The 13,089-nt window shown below is 35.9% G+C and overlaps 1 protein-coding gene across 3 annotated transcripts in view; it reads right to left on the reverse strand.

Moving 5' to 3' along the window:
• The window catches only part of CDC123 (cell division cycle 123), a 54,865-nt gene that overhangs the window by 8,990 nt on the left and 32,786 nt on the right, over positions 1–13,089 (reverse strand). For all 3 annotated transcript variants that reach the window (XM_072825824.1, XM_072825825.1, XM_072825826.1), the window contains 4 exons: positions 7,887–7,935; positions 4,537–4,612; positions 2,365–2,487; positions 1,878–1,906 (listed from right to left, as the gene is read on the reverse strand). In XM_072825824.1, coding sequence (XP_072681925.1) covers positions 1,878–1,906; positions 2,365–2,487; positions 4,537–4,612; positions 7,887–7,935 — 277 coding nt within the window. The remainder of the gene's footprint in view (positions 1–1,877; positions 1,907–2,364; positions 2,488–4,536; positions 4,613–7,886; positions 7,936–13,089) is intronic.

Below are 13,089 nucleotides of genomic sequence, written 5' to 3' on the forward strand. Positions count from 1 at the left end.
GACCTAGTGAATGTGTGGCCATCTCTGACATAGGATAGTCATGTGACTACCAACACTGATAGCAATAGTGAATCTATCAATACTGAGTCAACTTGCCCACTGCAGTAAGAAAGTAGACACATCAAAATATTACCAGACTCAAATATACTCCATTTGGAACTTATACAAGTTCCACTGCATATGAGAGACTACCATAAAGAGTTAGTTTTCCACAATAGTCATAAAACCATATATTCAACAAAGTGCCTAACAAAAAGTGATACAAGTGCCACTGAGCAAATGCAAATGTGTTTTACATCATGGTTTAAATCTCTTCTCAGAATGTTTATACTGGTATGTTTCTCACTTTAAAAATATGCAACTACTTTCAGTTCTGTTAGATCATAGCAGTAATTGCTTCTGTACAGTTCAACTTCACTTAAGACATTTATATAACTCTTTCACCAAATTACACATTTGCACTGACCTGCCAGCAATACTGAATCAAATACTGAGAGACCTTGGCGAATTCCGAATTTTTAAATGCCATTAAACATGACTGCATTAAAATATAACTGCTTCGGTTTTAATATCTATAAGTGAGAATATCTATAAAGTAAGAAAAATACATACCTCACAGGATTATATGGATAACCTAAGTTAAATACAAATAAAGTTCTTCTGAGCTGCACATTAGGGTAATAAGCTAGGTTTACTCACTAATTGATTTGATCCCACTTATGACCAGGCCAAGTCCCTGGAATATTTGTCTCAAAGGTATGCTCTTTGTAGGTCAGGAAATCCTCTTGTTGGAAACCTCCTGTTAGAAGCATGGCACCTGACAGTACAAGCTCTCTATGGATGCTGGCTGTGTGAGAGACTGATGTCCGTATATTGGTTAGAAGCAGAGCCGGGACTAGAGCCTGGGCTCCTGTCGATCAGCTCCAGTTTTCATCCATTCTATCACACCAGCTTCCCATCCTTTCTCTAAGGTTTTTTTCACTAGATTGAAAGTGTAAAGTAACATCCCTCTTCCTTATACAATTTATCATTCCTCTTTCTAACTCTTAATAGATATTCTCACCCTTGAAGACATAGAGATGAAAACAGAGTATGTGATACCTTTGTCTAAATAGAGGCAAGTCAACAGTTAACTGTTACTTTGGGACATTACCATATGGGCCATATCCTTTTTGTCAAAAAAATGATTCAAAGGTATTGCAAGCATCACAACAGTGAAGCTGATATGAGCTTGGAGAGGGAATGAGAAATATGTGGGTAACATTTGGAAAACATATGGTCACATATTCGGAAAACACACCTGCTGTCCTCTCAGCAGCTAAGTCAATGAGCTCTAATCACAGGACATTTAATGACCCAAATTTCTTTGAAAATTTGCATGTCTTGATAATTAAACCTCTGCTGTAGGATTTATGAAGTCAGGGTTTTGTTCTCTTTTTCATTGTACAAGTAAGATTTAAAAATAAGTGAACCTTCATCTTCATCTTAAAGATAAAAGCAATTCCAACCATGCTAAGGTTCTTTTAGTTGACTAAAAATAATTATCTAAATATCATATGACAAACTCCCAGCCACATTTAAATAAATATATATTTTTAAAAATAAAAACAAACTCTACTTCTTAGGTTGGATGGTGGACACTTGAGACATTTAGCATTTAAAATGTAAAACAGAAAAACACACGCCAGACCCACGTCTATTGACGATACTGTGTCTCCTATTAAATGTTAAGGGAGATTCCTGACCATGATGAATTTCAAACATCTTAGCTGGTTTGAGAAAGTATTTTTTGAGCAGTGGCCCCTTACATACATAACAGCTACACACTCCGTAAGACCAGCCCTGATTTTAAAGCATATCAGATAATTGTTACTTACCCTACTGTCTCTATATATATCGAACACAACTGTAAAGGAGAAAAAATTCAAAGTTAAAAGTGAACTATCATATATACATTATATATCTAAAATGGTAAGAAAATAACTGCCATGGTAATAAAAAGTGACTGATTAAAATAAGGTAAAATTAACATGCAAAATATCAGTAATACCAAATAGTAATACAGAAAAATGCTTAAAATACAGTGGTCAAATCCAGTTTTAAAACTTGCACCACTAGGGTGCCTGGGTGTCTCAGTCAGCTAAGCAACTGCCTTTAGCCCAGGTCATGATCTCCAGCCCCATACCAGGTTCCCTGCTCAGCAGGGAGTCTATTTCTCTTTGCCCCTCCTCTGATTTGTGCTCTCTCTCTCAAATAAATAAAATCCTTAAAAAAAATCTGCACCATCATGAAATAAGATTCATCATGTATTTCATTTGGAAAATTCATGTACTTCATTTCACTAGATCAATAAAAAATACTCACAGTCTTCATCTAAGAATTTGTACTGTATGTGTTTCTTGAAAAAGTCTTGTATGCATCTGCAAATCTCTTCCTTTTGTTTAGAAATATGATCATAGTACTGTGTATAGTCCCTCTGAGAAATACCTGACAAGAAAATATTTTAGATTACATTACTTTCTTTTCAAAAACACCAAAATGTAATTTAAATGTCGTTTTGAGTGAACCCTTAAAGTAGATCAGAAGACCAATCAGATGAATATTACAAATACATGATTCAGCATTTTTATATACATAATATAAAACTTACCAGTTGTAAAAAGTTATCCATTCATATGGCTAGGTATATCCTAAGTTCCATGTTGTCATGCAGTCTTTAGAAAATAGTTTCTATTTTTATTTAGTGTAATGGAAAGAATTGCCATAAATATGTTTATAATGTAAAAAATGAAAAAAGCAATTTTGAACCCATACACATAGTCAATTGCTTCTTCTTTGATTTTTTCCAACAAAGTTTCTACAAATTGGTAGATTTCTTTGGGAAACTTAAAGTATTCTATATGTCTTCCAATTCATATCGTATTTCATAGAAACAGGCTATTTTTCCTATTCACACATGTTACTCTGCCTTCACAAGCCTGATATTTCAAGCCACAGAAAAGTAAACATTCCTTTCTTTAGAGTAACTTGCTGATTTTATTCCAAATATACTAAAGGGATTATTGTAAAAACTCCCTCAATTTGTTCTAGGCCTCGGAAAAGTTTTCTATTCTGAAAGAAGGGCTTCCACTCAATTTCTTAATCAATGCCAGTATGATTCCCTTCTTTTGCTGTACTTGTATTGCAGTTTCTCCAAGAATATCTAATAATATGATAAACTCAAACACCCCAAGTTTCTTTTAGGTAAGTTAACAGGTGTCAACATCACAATCACTAAGTAGTGCTGATTTGGGGAACCTGGGTGGCTCACAGTCGGTTAAGCGTCCAACTCTTGGTTTCAGCTCAGGTCATAATCTCAGGGCTGCGACACTGAGCTGTGTATGGGACTCCACTCTGAGCAAGAAGCCTGCTTAAGATACTCTCTCTCTCGGGACGCGTGGGTGGCTCAATGGTTGAGCCTCTGCCTTCAGCCCAGGATGTGATCCTGGAGTCCCACGCTGGGCTGCCTGCCTGGAGCCTGCTTCTCCCTCTGCCTGTGTCTCTGCCTCTCTCTCTCTCTCTCTGTTTCTCATAAATAAATAAATAAAATCTTAAAAAAAAAAAAAAAAAAAGATTCTCTCTCTCTCCCTCTCTAAAAAAGAAAATAATAATAAATAAATAAAAATTTAAACAATAAATTAAAAAAATTTTTTAAATAGTACTGATGTGATTCTATTCAAATCACACTTTTCTTGGTTGAAGGTTAGTTTTACTGCATGGAAAACATGCAAAGATTAAAAAAAAGATTACCTTCAATACTTGAATACATCACAGCTAACTAAACAGTAATCTGAGGAAGAAAATGGGTGGCTTTTAAAGTAATGCACTTATTTTTTCCACATATTTCCTCTTGCTAGAATAATAAACACTGCTCCAATAATAGAAATAAAGATCCCAAAACTTGGCTTTTTATGATGCTTAAAGTAAATAGTATGTTGCTAGTACTCAGGAAAGTTCCAAAGAGAAAGCAGGTAACATGATACATATCCTAAACTGGGAATGGTCAAGACCATCACTTTCATCTCCAGAATCCAGACAGACATGATTAATGGACAAGATTCTTTTCTATGGAAACTGAATATGGCTTCAGAAGCATTGTCAACATAGAATTCCAGAGTCACTACCAACTGGTTAGAGGTAGCATCTGAGATAAAGAGTGATTACCACCCTCTCCTAATTACTAGAAATTCACTTCCATCAAAAGCTTGTTGTCTTGGGGTGCCTGGCTGGCTCAGTTGAAGGAGCATGTGATTCTTGATCTCAGAGTCCTGAGTTTGAGCCCCATGTTGGGTGCAGAGATTACTAAAAATAAATAAACTTTAAGGATGCTTGGCTGGCTCAGGTGGTGGAGCATGTGACTCTTGATCTTGGGGTTTTGAATTCAAGCCCCATGTGTAGGGTAGAGTTTACTTAAAAAAAAAAAAAAAAAAAAAGTAAAAATAAATAAACTTAAAAAAAAAAAAGCTTTTCTTCTTTTAAAGGGTAAGAAAAACTTACCAATAAGCTTGTTTTCCTTGACAAAACATCGGAACTCAGCCCCAGGAATTAATTCACACCATTTTCGAAGAACAAGCTGTAGAGAGAGGAATAATGTAACACAACCATGTAACAAGGGAATATTCACTGATCTAACAGACAATTTTATGCCAAGCATATATCTTAATAATTGCCATTATCAAATAGTTTGGAAAAGGCAAAATAAACCATTTTTCTCATGAGATGTGGGGGACAGATTTATTAGTCCAGTCAGTGGGGGAAACGCTGTTAAAATTCTTTACGACAAAATGCATCTTTGTCACTTATTTATCACATTGAGTTCTGACATAATATACAATCCAAGGACAATAAAGGCAAATCCTGTCATCATTGTGTATAGCTGCCCTGTAATTCGTTACATCCTTCACCCCTCAAGTATATAAAAAAAATAAAAGGATATCCAAGTTATCTACCTTAGCACCACTGGGTAAGGATTACTCTGATAAAATTATTATGATTCATCACTAAAAATCACTATGACCCTCCTGTGATTTTGCCAGTACTTTAAAATAAAGCAAATTCCAAAAAATAAAAAAATAAAAAATAAAGCAAATTCCATCACTGGCCCAAGTCATAAGTGGGTTCTACTACTATAATTAATTATTTATCATGTATAAATACTCTATACTATTGAATTGCTATAATTTTATAAATACTATATAGTTGAAAAATGTATGCTTTTGAGTTTGTTTTAAAATGTTCTGTGGAGAAAACTAGTCATACTCTTCTGAAGTATAACTGTAATAATTGGTCAATGCCTCCAGCCTTCCTTATGCTGGCATACAACTCTGCCCTTTAAGACCTCAGAGACGGAGCTGGAATTACATAAAGCCCCATTCTTAGAATTCTCTCCAGTGGTCTCAGTATCCTCCCTTCTCATATTCCTGTGTTCCCAGTTTCTTGCACCTAATATTCTGTAGTATGCATATACCCAGTTGTACTATGATAATCTGATGCAAGTCTCTCTTCCCTCCTAACTGGCAACTGGGCAAGGGCAAGGAACTGGGCCTTATTCATCTTTATGTTCCCAGCACAAGTATGTAACACCTAGCAGGTGCTTAAAATATGTTACAAAGCAAAACAGTCAAAATATAAGATAAACAGCCACTAAAAATCCTGATATAAAAAAATAGTCCATGAATTAGCAAAATACACACTGTAAGTGAAAAAAAATGGTATGCAAAGTATTTTATGAAGAGAGTGTATATATGCACACACACACACACTTATCTCAGGAAAGGGAAGCTAAATGTCAAATGCTAATATTAAGGATATATCCAGGTGGTAAGTTCCTCATATTTTCTCATACTTTTAAATTTTTGATAGTAAGTTGCTCTTCTTAAAAAAAAATACTGTTAAAATATGCCTAAGATTTTAAAATGGACTGATTTCCTTTTTTTTAATGCACTGATTTCAATTTTCATTATTGTGTGCTCTTACTCAAGTTTTATACATGCTGTATTCTTTAAAAAGAAACTAATTATTAAACAAAGAAGTAAAAAACTAAAAATTTACACAGTTGTCATCTATTAAAAGCTGATACTGGCAAGTATAGTTTTTTAGGGTTACAGTAATTTTTATTTAAGCAACAAAGACATAAGCAATTGTTGTAAACTAACATTAATTTTTTGGGAAAATTCGCATAATCTTTATTAAAATAATGTTTTGAACAGGTAACACATACATTGTGTAGTTGATTGAAAAAATACATAAGGGTAAAAAAGTGAATTGTTCCCTCCACCCCATCCAGTCCCTCTGTCCTCCTCCTCAGAGGTAAACTGTCAATTTCTCATATAGCCTTCCAGAAGTAATCTACAAATATATGAGCATGGAATATATGTATATATCTTTTTAAATACACAGAAGGAATACACCATATATAGCATTCTGCTTGCAACTTTTTTCATTTTAATTATTCTAAGAATATCTCTTCCCTGAGCTTTTAAAACTGAGTTTTAAACCCTATGCACTAACATGATGATGGCATATTCCCCAAAAAGCAATAAAGAGTAAACTGCAGGTGAAATGAATCTCAAGGCTAGAAGATGACATCTCAAACAAAGATTATGCCTCAGGGCAAGACCTGGGAAATCATCTTTGTCATTTTGTGTTTTCTAGCACCAAGTGGTAAGACACAGCAGGTGTTTAATAGATGTTTGTTCAGTGAGACAATAGATGTGAATATAATATATACATAAAAAATGTTATAAAAGATGTTTAATGATTGGGAAAATGCTCATACTATGCTATTAAGTCAAAAAAACCTTCACAACTGGTACGTAAAAAGCTTCAATTATAATACATGCTCAAAGATCCAGTTTGGTTGCCTAGTAAATAGTAAATTAACTGTTCTACAAATGTTGTATAATCACAGAAGATCTACCAATATACACTCAACACACTAAAAATTTCTTGGTACAGTGAGTCAGTGGACAAGTTTTAAAAGCATGTCTATGCAAAGGGGACTGGAAGCAAACAATGAATTTTTCTTTTTTAATGAAGAATTTTTTTAAAAAGACCATTGGACTAATTCTAACGGATGTTACAAATCCAAAAATGCAATTGGTTTGCAATTATGGAGCAGGATGACCACAACTCTTCAACAAACTATGAGCGGTCAAAGTTTTTAAAAAGTATTATATTTTGACAATCCAAGTGCAAGAAGAACCAGGAATAATGATAAGCAAGAGCCTATCAGAGATGTAGTTGATACCTGGAATCAAGATTTAAAAGAAAAGTATGTTCCAGATTCACTCATAACTGTTAACAAGTACGGAGTTGCATCCAAGAACACTGCCCATTTCAGGGAGGGTTATGTGGCAGGGGAGGATTATATACCTTCAAACTAGGAAAATATGGAATACAAATTTGGGTTTGCTATGTTTGAATTCTTAGTTATTTCTAAAAATGTTTTCCACAATCCTTTCATTTTAATTTTATGTAATCTGTAAAATGAGTGAACAATGTAAAAAAAATAAAAAGGTCCACCAGACCTAAATGGTAAAATGGTGATGATTATATGTTTTCTTCATATACTAGGTTAAAGACCTTACCCAGCTTAAGCCAGCTGATGAGCATAAAGGTATTTGTTTTATTACAAAATACGTACATTCCATAGTATGTATATAGTGTATATACCTGTATATATACTTATACATAAATTTTTCCTAAATTTAAAAATTCAGTGGCTCTAGGTTCCCAGAGAAATTGATCCAAAAAATTTTATTCATTTTGCTTAAAAATAAATAGCAATTTCCAACACATCTTCATTTAGGATTATCAATTTCGAGATTTAAAAAATAAATACTTACCTCATATTCTATACAAGGATCTGGAGAATCATCAGTACAATGAATAAATCTTTAAGAGAAAAAAAGGCAATTGAGTAATTTTTTTGGTGCCAGTTTATGTATACACCTTACTTACATCCAATGTGAGCGTAAGGTTTTACTAGAAGAATCCAGGAACAGGAGACTAATTCAAATCTGATGACCATTTATTAAGCACTATTCAATCTCAGACATTAGCTGAGGCACCCCAAAATAGTATTTCACTAGTCCTCAAAATAACCATACAAACTACTATTATCTCCATTTTTCTGTCAAAAAACAAAGACACTTAGGCCCAGAAACGACAAATTTAGTGAGCGAGCCAGAACTAAAACTCAGACTGTCAAACTATAGATTCCCAATGAAGGCAGGATGGCGATGCTGTTCTATAATTCTCATTGCCTTCTTTATGGCTAAACCAGAAGTATACTTTCTCTGTTGACATTACCTCTACCATCTAAAGCCACACAAACTTGGGCAGCCCGGGTGGCTCAGCAGTTGCACTGCCTTCAGCCCAGGGCCTGATCCTGGAGACCCAGGATTGAGTCCTGCGTCAGGCTCCCTGCATGGAGCCTGCTTCTCCCTCTGCCCGTATCTCTGCCACTCTCTCTCTCTCTCTCTGTGTGTCTCTCATTAATAAATAAATAAAATTAAAAAAAAAAATAAAGCTACACAAACTTAATCCAATCCTTCCCCTGCATGCCATTTAAAAAAACATTTCACAGAACTAGTCATTCCTTCATTAAGTATACAGCTTCCCCCTCTAAAAATCCTCCATTTCATGAACAATTTTTCATATATTTTCTAAATGCTTTTATTAAATGCCTTCCTATGCCAAGGACTAGCTAGGCACCAGGAATGCTAAAATGAACCGAGTCCCCTGTTCTTTAGGAAGTTAATCTGGTGGGGACAGCCTAACAAGTTAACAAAGAATTTCAAAACACTGAAAGCAAACATAAAAATACTCTGATAGCACAAGGAAAAAACTGATAAGCTCTCTGTTGTGTGGGGGAAGGGCAAGTGGTAGTCAAGAAAGCTTCATTCAACAGGAAGGGAAGGGTCCACATTTAAGGCAAAGAGAAGCATGAACTAAAGCAGGAAGAGAAATGGGAACTGTCACACAGTATGCAAAGAACTACCACAGATTCGCGCTGATGGAGTGTAGAGCTCAAGGAGAACCACCAAAAGACAAGGTTAGACCTTGCGCATGGTTGGAGGGGATGTAAACTGGTGCAGCTGCCGTGGAAAACAGTATGTATGGAGGTTCCTCAAAACAGTCAAAGTAGAACTACCATATATATGATCCAGTAATTCCACTACTGGGTATTTACCAAAGGAAAACAAAAACACTAATTCAAAAAGATTTATGCACCCCTACATTCCCTGTTGCATTATTTACAATTGCCAAGAGAAGAAAGCAGCCTAAGTGTCCATCAATAGATGAATGGATAAAGAAGATATGGGGCATGTTAAACATGTTAAACAAAAAGCAGAAACAGATTCATGTTTCTAAGAAATAGACTCAGAAATACAGAGAACAAACTGTTGGCTGTCAGAGGGGAGGGGAGAGGGGGGAATGGGCAAAAAGGGTGAGGCGTGGTGGCAGATTCAGGTTTCCAGTTATAGAATGAGTAAGTCATGGGGATAAGAGACACAGCATGAGCAATCCAATCAGTAGCACTGGAAGAGTGTTGTACGGGGAGAGATGGCAGCTACACCTGCGGTGAGCACACCATAAAATATAGACTTTTTAAATTACTATGTTTTACACCCAAAATTAATGTAACATTGTGTCAACTATATTCCAGTTAAAAAAAAAAAAAGATGATGTTGGGAGAGAAATCTTAGCTGAGGAGGAGTATCCAGATTGTGAAGGGTCTTATTTGTCCCTCTAGGGAGGCTATACTTTATTATATAGACAATGGGGAGCTAAAAGTTTCTAAAGATGTGAGGGCTTTAGGATACCACTGTGGCAACGGTACTGGATAGCTTGGGGGGAGGAGTAGCAAGCAGGAAGGTGGAGAGACCAGTTAGAAGGCTTGTTCCAACAGCCCTGGGGGGAGATGAGGGTCTAGCTGCTGCAGTGCGAGTGGGAGGAGGAGGAAGAAAGGACTATATTTATAAAGATATTCAGAAGGCAAAGCCAATATTGCCTGGTGCCTTGTTGAAAGTGAGGGGTTAGGGAAAATGGAGTAGGGATGACCAAGGTCTCTTTTGATGCCTGGCTGGATGGTGATGGGAATGCCATTCACTCAGACTGAGAGAAAAGCAAGTGACAGGGGTGAAGTAGAGAAATATGTTTGTATGTGGAGAGTTAGAGACATCCTAGGAGAACTGCACAGAGATGTCTAAGAAGCAACTGGAAATAAGGAAACTCAAAGAGAAGGAGGAGGTGAAGACAATCATCTGGAGGTAATCACATAGGTACTAGAGCTAAAGTCGAGGAAGTAAATAGAAGCAATCACCTTAGGCAGATGACAGAAACTTGGAGAAGACTAACAAAGAGTGAGCAAAACTTGCAGGGGAGAGACATTTTTATTAAAAAGAAAAACCCCACGCAAACAAAACAAAAAATACTTTTAAAGATCTTTTATGCAACTTACAAGTAAAACTGAGTTTGAAAAGCTTTTCAATTCCCCTGAATATTTGATTAGGTTGGAATTCTCTGTAATCTTTTGTAATTTGTACTACAAACAATAACAATTCCAATTTATTTGGTTGGCTGAGCTTCTCAGAAAAAAACTTTTATTCCTACTAACAATTAGGCATGGATGGGCAGATATAATCTGAATTACCAAGAAAAGTACACCCAACATGCTTTGTTGAAAAGCAATGGGTTCTCTCTTGTATTAATGAACAGGCACCAATAATCCTATGAGAAAGTCTATTAATATCAATGTTTATCACATGAGGACATCAAGGTTCTGAAAGGTGCGAAATCAAATAAGTGGTAGGAAGGGCACTAAACCTGCAAGGATGGACGTTCAAGAGTGGCTGTCAGGGGCGCCTGGGGGCTCAGTTGGTTGTGTCCGACTCTTGATTTCGGTTCAGGTTTGTGAGATCCAGCCCTGAGCTCAGTATGGAGTCAGCTTTTCTTTCTCTCTCTTTCTGTCCCTCCCTGCCCTGCCCACATGCTCTCTCTCTCTCAAAAAGAAAAAAAAAAAAAAAAAAGCTGCTATTAAAGCTCTCAGACTTTAGCTAAAAAACAAAACGCCATAAATACCAGATGCATCTAAAAAAGTCATTGATCATCTTTTTTAATAGTTCCACATAACAAATTTTTTTCATTCTCATTTTTGAAATGTGATTTTAATCATGTGGGTGCCACAGTTTTTATAAATCTGGTAACAGAGGTTATTATTATTATTCTATAAAGAACAAGGTGGATTAAGGTTCTATACCTACCATTTTTAAAATACTACAGGAAACCCAAAAGGCACAATTCTAAAACAAAGATCTTCATTGTTTAATGTTTTTAATGCTTCAATATTCCTACAAATACTGATTTCAGCCCTGGTTAATCCTCATATAGCTACTTTAAAACAGCTTTACCTTTTAATACATATTTGCATTCTCCCAATCTATAATATTATTTTTTAAGGGTTGATTGGTTTAACATTTTAATGTTATTTTAAAAACTTGGTTAGTTTCAGAAAGTAGAAGTGAGAATGTCTGTGGTATGTGAGATTATTGTATAAGGCTTTTTCTTATTAAGATGATTAACCAGATGGTCCAGTATGGTTCCTACGAAAGAACAGTGCAGAGCCAGCTAGTTAAGCCTGAATGTAAAGGTCAGTAACAGCATTTTCAAGAGCTCAGCTGAAATACTGCAAAGAACAGTGTGTGTGAATATTTAGATTTCATTTGCATTCTGGAGGAGGTAGGTTTAAAAAGCAAAAATGAGTAAGATAATTAGGGTACCAACAACACGGGAATTTTTACGATCCTTATATCTAAATTAATGGACCTAAAACTTGTTCAAAGAGTCCCAATTCTTTTTATGAGTTTAATTAATTACAACACTTCCTTTATGTTATCTTTGAGACTTCTGTTATTTTTAATTCATACAGCTCTACTTCCTCGTCTTGTCTGTTGTCTCATCTTGAGCCACAATGTACTGTTTTCTCACAGATTTTCTTATTTCTAGCATGAGAGCCTATTTGGTGTGGCTCATCTTGCTGGGGGCCCCACAGGAGGGCTAGGTTGTGGCATCTTCCCAGAACACTTCGTATTTGCATCTCCTAGGTGCCTCAAGGGTAAAAATGACTAGAGGACTGACTTTTACATTAATAGTTTGGGAGATCTCTAATCAGGCAGGTGATTTAAATTCTGTTTTCCAAAGTTCATTATGACATCTAGACGTGACATTTCAACTTTTTAAAATGAAAAACCTAGTGCCCAAGAGGTTTCAGTCCTGCTTCCTTATCTCTGTGCCAATGGATGAATTTTTTTTCTTGTTCATCCTTAACTGAAGGTGCAAAACAGTCTCTTCCAAATCCTCACTTTATTTTGGCTTAATGCTTGGCCTCCAGTTCCATAAGGGGATTAAGTTATGTCCCTTAACAGCTCTGATAAGAACCCCTAAAAGGCTTATCTACCTAACTCTCTGATTTTCTGTCCTCTTTACATTTCTTGCATCTGGAATTTGTCTTTTGTTTCTCATGAATTTTTGTGTTCTAGTTTATTTTTTGCCCAGCATCTCTAGATAAGTTGTAACAAAAGATTTTTCAAGTTATCTTAGCCTGCTACTTAGCTAAAACCAGAAATTAATGATCAGTTTCTTACAGTTCTTTTATAATTACAAATAAGAACATTTTGAATCTCACTCGAAGATCTCTGCCAACCTGAACAGTCTAGCTATAATTAGTACTTACCATTTTCATGTACACCTATGAGCATATTGTGTGGGTGTATGTGTGTTTAAATCCCACTCCTGGGCAGCCCAGGTGGCTCAGCGGTTTAGCGCCGCCTTCAGCCCAGGGTGTGATCCTGGAGACCTGGGATCGAGTCCCACGTCGAGCTCCCTCTGTGGAGCCTGCTTCTCCCTCTGCCTGTGTCTGTTCCTCTCTCTCTCTCTCTTTCATGAATAAATAAATAAATAAAATATTTAAAAAATTTTTTAAATAAATAAATCCGGGGATCCCTGGGTGGTGCAACGGTTTGGCGCCTGCCTTTGGCCCAGGGC

Source organism: Canis lupus, chromosome 5 (assembly GCF_048164855.1).
Source record: "Canis lupus baileyi chromosome 5, mCanLup2.hap1, whole genome shotgun sequence".
Taxonomy (NCBI): Eukaryota; Metazoa; Chordata; class Mammalia; order Carnivora; family Canidae; genus Canis; species Canis lupus.